Here is a 7,633-nt window from a genome sequence, read left to right on the forward strand (position 1 = left end):
AAAAGAATAGGTTCTGTTATAGATATTTATAAATTTACCTTTTTTATTTTAAATCCTAACATATAAGTAAATACTACAGAACTCACCCAACTCCACTTCTGATCGAACAATATCACCACTTATTGTTATCATGATTTTTACATAGAGGGTCTATTTAAAGCTCAATTTCACAATTTATTTTCTAGATATTTCATCTAAAAATGAAAACCATAATTCTTCTTGGGCTTCTGGGAGCCACAATGTCAGCCCCAGTAAGTGATTTCACGGTCCATCTAAAATCATTGTATGAAACCTGTAACAAATCCTTCTTTGACCATTTATGTTTTCATTTTTTAGCTTATCCCACAGCGCCTGATGTCTGCAAGCAACAGCAATGAGGTTAGTTTAAATACTTACAAGAAGCTCTCCATTTTGTTTTCGTTTTTGGTTTTTAAGGAAACTCAGTGGAGAAGAGATTAAAACCTTCGTTCTCCAGCTTGCTCTTTCTCAAATAGACAAATCTTTAAAAAGGAGGGGAGAGGCAGGCACCAGGGTGGCACAGTTAATAAAGCCTCCTACTCTTGATTTTGGCTCAGGTCACAATTTCAGGGTCTTGAGATTCTCTCCTTGGGCTCAGCACTCAGCAGGGAGGCTGCCTGGGATTCTCTCTCTCCCTCTCCCTATCCCCCTACTGTGCTCTCTCTCTCTCTCTCTTTTTCTCTAAAATAAATAAATAAGTATTTTTAAAGCCTTAATTAATTTATCCTAATTCCTATCCACTAGCTCTTATATCAAATGCATTTCCAACATTCATGTTTATTTGGTATACCAGGTTTTTTTCTACAATATTTGCTCCCCATGTGAGTATAAAATCTTTAAAAGCAGAGACAGTATCTCCTATATCTTTTTATTCTAATAGTATCCAATATGGGTGTATATAGGTGTTTAAGAGCGTAAAAATGACTGACTAAACCACAGGAATGGGCTAAAGTTGTGCAATCTCAGACCTAGTGGAGGAGAGGTCGTTAAATCCCAATCTCTAATCACTGTAATTTAGTACAAGCTTAGTGAGAAAACACCCCTAGCAGGAAACTGATCAGTCAGCCCTGGCTTGTTCTACGTTTGTAGTAAATCTTGTTCTCAATAGTTTTATCATGTGTAATCATCTTGTTTTCATATTATCTTTCCTTTCCTAGTTACTTCTGAGTCTTAATAATGCTCAACTTCAACCACTACAGCTTCAGGTACCTCGATAATTATTTTAAGAATGCTTTTCGACTGTTTATTTCTTACAGTACTTTGTAGAGAACAAAATGTTCACTGATTTCATTTCCGAAGTCTCCATTTTTAAGATTATGAATTTGTCCCACATATTCTAACAACCATGTGTTTGAAGACAAAAGTAAAAGCTGTAATCTGATTAACATTTCTTGAAAACTTGGTAAGTGCCCGGCACAAATTCTCACAACTGTGAGATAGTTAAATTGACTATTGACACACAGTCACACTCAACTATGAAAAAAAAAAAAAAAGAAAAGACTTAAAACCAGTCTGGCCACTGTAGAAACCATACTCTTTATCCATCTCGTTTTGCCCCCAATTTTTTTATGAGCACTGGGAAGTTGGCATTGTTCATGCTACTTGCACAGCTCATAATGTGCTAAGATGCTGCCCTTTTTTATAATGCAGCAATGGAATTATAGAAATTGCCTACCTTTTCCCTTTTTCGTGCTCAAGACCGATTTAAAATTCTTTGCAAGATGAAAGAGAAATGCTTCCTTTCTTTCTTTCGTGTCCTTCCAGGGCCCCTTTAATTCGTGGATCCCTCCTTTCTCTGGGCTTCTGCAACAGCAGCGGCAAGCTCAGGTTCCAGGGCTCTCTCAGTTCTCCTTACCAGCTCTTAACCGGTTTGCTGGACGGTTCCCAAATCAAATGCCTTTCCCAGGATGGGTCAATTTTGCCCAAGGAACCCAGGTGGGACAGCTGGACCCCTCACAGCCTCAAACACCACCGCAGAGCCATCAGGGCCCTAATCACGTAAGTCGGGCCTCTCCCATCCTGTTCTGAGGAGATAGAACACACGTTGAATGTGAAAATGAGCAGGAATCATCTTTAAAATAAGACAGGAGTTACTGAGAAAGACATTTTTCTCATTATTTGCTCTACCATCGCTGGAAGTACTTCCTTTTCTGATTTCTAATATGAAAAAATACCATTTAAATCAGCTATTCTATCACAGCCACAAATCAAGAGTGTTAAAAACATGTCTGAGAAAAGATAATTAGGGAAATTTCCTCTTTAAAGAAGAAACAATTTGCATTAAGGATATACATATAACATGACTTTTTGTTGTCACAGAAGTCTCTAATACAAATTGTAAATGTATATGAGTAGGTCTAAGAAAAACAGCTCTGGAATTTTACATTAAGAAGTCAAGTATAACTGGGGTGTCTGGGTGGTTCAGCTGGTGAAGCACCCGACTCTTGAGTTCAGCTCAGGTCATGATCTCAGAGTGTGAGATTCAGCCCCACGTGGAGCTCCGTGCTGGGCGTGGAGCCAGCTTCAGATTCTCTCGCCCCCTCTTTCTCTGCCCCTCCCCGCTGTGTGCACTAGCTCTCTCTCCCTCTAAAAAAAAAAAAAAAAGAGTCAAGTATAACTTTTTTATACCTCTTTTGGCAGGTTATGCCCTATGTGCTCTCCTTCAAAATGCCTCAAGAGCAAGCTCAGGTAAATGAGTAGAATACCATCACTCCTACAGACAGATGGCTGACTGTACTCTCTATCTAATGCTTTCTTTTGTATCTGTAGCTCTGACTCCTAGAGCAGGGCTATTAAAACTAATATAATCATCACTGTTTAGTACCACTATTGCTGGGCTGGCATCAGTTTGATAATGTTAGGCTCACTTAATAATGCTAAGGAGAGTCCCCAGAACCCCTGAGTTTCCAGGGCATTACTCTATTGGGAATAAAGGAGCTCAATAAACCATAAGTCCTGGTGCCTCTGCATGGTGTTTGTACTGGCATTTGGAAACTCAAGAGAAATGCCATGGGCTGACTTTGCTCAACCCTAAATTTTGTTTCAGAGGGAGATGCATTAAACTGATAAAATATGATATGATGTAGAAATAAGAAACACTTGCCACATTATTTGGCACTCGGAGCATTCTGTTCAAAATATTACCAGGTTCTTGTATATTTTCAATTATTTCTATATTACAATCAAATGGGGGGATTTCCATTAAATAAGAAACCTTAAAAAATGAATGCCAATTCCTATACTCATTAGACTAATATGGAAAACCCTTTCCAGATTAGTTTCACCTAATTAACTTTACAATAGACTAGGTTAAAAGAAATATGAACATGGATAAATTATTCACCACCAGAGTACTGACCATTTCATAAAAAGTTATACCACTTGGCTCTCCTGTAATCATAATTATGTAATTTTTGTCCCACACTCATTATAAAATAAAAGTTACTTCTAGACATTACCTCATTCTATGCCAGAGCATTTAGAGAGGTAGATACATGGTAAGTGGGATTACTTCATTTTAAGGATCAGGGAACTAAGTCTTAATGAGATTAAATCCCAACCCTAATCAAAGTAAGTAGCTGAGTTGGAATGTAATTCTTCATCCTTCCTCAACCACTAAACCAGCAGTTCTCCACCCCAGCTTTGCATCAGAAGCTCTGCTGGTAATTTTGAAAATTACAAATGCCTAGACCCTACCCACACCTAATGAATCAAAACATGATGAGTGGATACCAAATACGATTATCTACTAAAATGCTCAAGAGATGATTTTAATTCTTAGCCAGAAATAAGAACCACTGCATAAAATGTACTTCTCAAACTATAGGGTTTTTTTTTTAACTTTTGTGTTTAATACAGTCTCTTATTTAATTAGGCAAGGACACAAAACATACTAATCTCTATATATGTACTAAGATCCCCATTTTCTATAAACACATACGCATGTATAGACACAGGCATAAATGGAAGCCAATATATGATAATGTAGGTGATAAAGTTGCAGATGATTTATTTCTTCCTTGTCTATTTCTGGATTTTCCAAATATTCCAAAAAGTTTTATGGCTTATCTTTAAAAAATGGCACTTATTAAAGGCAACACATTCTTGAGAATTAATTCATTATCATAGCACTTCTAATAACATTCTTGCATAATAATGATTCTCAAAAAATATAAGGAAAATGTTCAGCAAGTCAGCCATGACTTCTTAGATATTCACAAAGTACATTAAGTTTGTATATAAAGCATATATATATAACAGCCTATACACACACACACACACACACACACACACAGTTTGTATATGAAGTCCACAGTGCCCTTTCTTAAAATTTAAGCCTATTATTTTGCTACTTCTTTCATGCGTTTGGCCAAGCAACCTTGAAACAAAGTCCAATGTCATATACAATATGAGTTATTTCTAAAGTCTGAGAAGGGCTGCTTCATGCATTATTTTGTTCATAAAATTACTAGATATAAACCAAAGGTTTTTTTAAAAGGCCTCTGCTGATGTCAAGGAAGCTCTTACATACCTTTCATTTACAAGTAGATGCTGCAGTACTATCCAGTCTACATGCTCCTACCCTGGGAACAATCTCAACAAACAGCCACACAGTCACCTCCACAAACGGGACAGCAGCAATTTGAGGAGCAGGTACTACTATTTGATTTTAGTCTGACTAGTTCCATCTAAGACTAGAGAGACAGTAAATTTCCAAAGGAGAGACTATTTGAGTGTATTTACTGCAGAAGTTCAACAGCCTGAACTGGTGGTCACAAAAAGATCCAGTGTGTTATCCTAACATATCACTAACTTTGAAATGTTCAAAGGCTGGATTTTAAAAGAACGAAGTTGGTGAGTGGACTTCAACAAAATCGGAGGCCAAAAGATGAATCATCTTGGCAAAATTTTTTTCTGACTTTTAAAAAGCTACCAGCATCCCTCTTGTCATGTTTACACGTGGTTATTGTAAGAAAAAAAAATAGCTTTGATGGAAGATACTTATGATCACTAGGTACAATTAGATAACGTTACTATTGAGTTTTGTGGACCTACAGCACATTTTTAGAATTCTAATGTAATTTCAGGTGGCCCATACATAACTAGATTTCTTTTAGGTATAATGGGGGGAAAATTAACAATTCATCACCACTCTAAAACCAAATTAGATAAAACTGAAAATTGTGCTTTAAGTGACTGGTAGTAGTAATTCTAATTAAGTTGTGTTAGAAGTTTAACCTCAAAGTCGTACGGTATTAAAAGGATGCTTGGTAAATTAAAAATAATTTTTACCACCTAGAATATATGAACTTTCAAAAAAGCATTTAATGTAATACAAATATATATATATATAATCTTAAATAATTGTTTATTACAAAATTATAACAAAATCATCACAGCAAATCTAACACATTTTCCAAAAATCTGACAGATGCCATTCTATACTCAATTTGGATATATTCCAGTACAAGCAGAACCTGTAAGTAATGCACACTTTTCATTAAAAAAAAAAAAACACTAACTTTTGAAATGATCTGCTTCATAACATATTAAATCTATGAGCACCCTTCAGCCAAAAACCATTAGGAACAAACCCATAGTTGAACAAAACTGGATTTACCTACTCATTTCAACGAGGGAAGACCCATATGGGGACCTGTGGGTGTCTTAATAGGAAGGTGACTGATTGTTCAAAGGGTCTGGGCTTCTGTCAGGCGATTTTGCAGGGAATTCAAAGAGTAATGGTTGGGTGTTCTCAAGAAGTGATGGGCAAGTCTGTGATTAGTAATGAGACGGTTCCTTCCTAGATGATGAAAGCCAAGAAGAGCGAGGCAAAGGCCCTGACTGTTAAAGAAGGAAGAGTTACTCAAATTATCCAGGATAGGAGGATGCCTGGTATTATTGTGGCTTGCGTGGCAACCTTGCTTTAGACAAGATTACACAGCTGTCTTGTTTTTGTTGCATTTCATCGTGTTCACACATGACCTTGCTTGAAGCTGGTATTCTGTAGGATTGTTCATGTTCAACAGAACACCAGGGCCTAGCAGAGAATATCCAGTAAGCTCCTGACAACACAAGCTGAGTTGTGCGTCCTGGGTCAGAGGTCACTTTTCTCTTTCTCAAATCTAAATGATTATTTTTATTTTTAAGTAACTAAAATGGAAGAAGTTGGGAAGGGTGTAACTGCCTTGCATGCAAAACTGCATATTTTAAAGAGGAAAAGTTTAGACTTTTTTCAACTTTCCAATGTTACAGGTTATGCCAGGAGGACAGCAGCAACTAGCTTTAGACACCCTCCTAGGCACAGCTCCTGACACTGCTGTGATGGTAAGATTCCCTTACCACCGTGTGCTAGCTACCAGAGGTCAGCAACTGGCAGCCTACAGGTTCCTGCACTATTGTTCATTTTAATGGACTTTACTGTTATTTTTTCATCAAAAATTATTCTTCCTTCCACCTATAATCTTTTGCCAGTCAAGGTTCAATTTACTTAGTCCATCAAATACTTACTACTCTGTATCAGACACACTTCTAGGGACACTCATTTAAAATCAGGTATTAAGAAACATCCAGGGTGCCTGGGTGGCTCAGTGGGTTAAAGCCTCTGCCTTCAGCTCAGGTCATGATCCCAGAGTCCTGGGATCGAGCCCCACATCAGGCTCTCTGCTCAGCGGAGAACCTGCTTCCTCCTCTCTCTCTCTGCCTGCCTCTCTGCCTACTTGTGATCTCTCTCTCTCTGTCAAATAAATAAATAAAATCTTTAAAAAAAAAAAAAAAAGAAACATCCAAATTTGCTGGTATATATTTATAGTCATTCTATGATAGATTATAATCTAAAAAACTAATAAAGTCATTTACTTCCTAAATAAATTATTTGCCATGCATTTCAATCCTGTTGCTTTATATTCTTCCCCATTTTGATCTTGTATTTGAACCTGTAACCACTTTGTGTTCTTTCTAATTCTATATAGCCAGCAGAAGGAGTGATGCCATATTTACAAAAAGAAGGGATAAACTTTAAACATACCAGTGGAGCAATATTCATTCCTTCAACTTCACAAAAACCCAGCACTACAAATTCTTTTGCTCCTGCTGTCAACCCAACTATTACCCCAGAGCTGATGGAAAAGAAGGTAGAGTAATCAAAGATTTATTTTATGTAAAAAATGGTTACCTAATGGAAAATATAAAGTTAATGTTTAATTTATAAGACTAAGTCATAGAAATGATGTGAGAGTTAATGATATAGTAAAACACATTGTCTTTACCTTAAACAGGGAGGCCAATAATTTAATTTTGATTTAATAAGCACTTCTTATGAATATCCTTTTCTCGCTAGGCCAAGACTGATTCCTTAAAGGAACCGTAAGATGTTTTCCTAACCATTCAGAGTTTTTGGTAGGTATTTGCCAAAAGGCATGCATTAAGTACCACGACACATCCTAAATTGAAAGAGGAAAAAAAAAAACATCAGGGGAACTAATGAAAAGGTCTTACCAAAATCAAACAAACAAACAAAAAGTGCTTATATAGTTCTATAAAGCTAATAATAATTGTGGGACTTTAGCCACTTTTTAAAAATAAAAATAAATGTTTGAGAATCATGTCTGCCTAT

General features: G+C 36.6%; 1 protein-coding gene across 1 annotated transcript; it reads left to right on the plus strand.

The window, feature by feature from the left end:
* Positions 1-200: 200 nt before the first annotated feature.
* ODAM (odontogenic, ameloblast associated) lies at positions 201-7,387 on the plus strand (the record flags this gene model as incomplete). Its single annotated transcript, XM_080797366.1, has 10 exons — positions 201-251; positions 337-378; positions 1,176-1,223; positions 1,783-2,016; positions 2,659-2,706; positions 4,567-4,671; positions 5,450-5,497; positions 6,274-6,345; positions 6,990-7,151; positions 7,358-7,387. 10 exons carry the CDS (start codon positions 201-203, stop codon positions 7,385-7,387), a joined length of 840 nt encoding a protein of 279 aa, XP_080653492.1.
* Between the last annotated feature and the right edge of the window lie 246 nt (positions 7,388-7,633).

This window comes from Martes martes, assembly GCF_963455335.1.
Source record: "Martes martes genome assembly, chromosome: 2".
NCBI lineage: Eukaryota > Metazoa > Chordata > Mammalia > Carnivora > Mustelidae > Martes > Martes martes.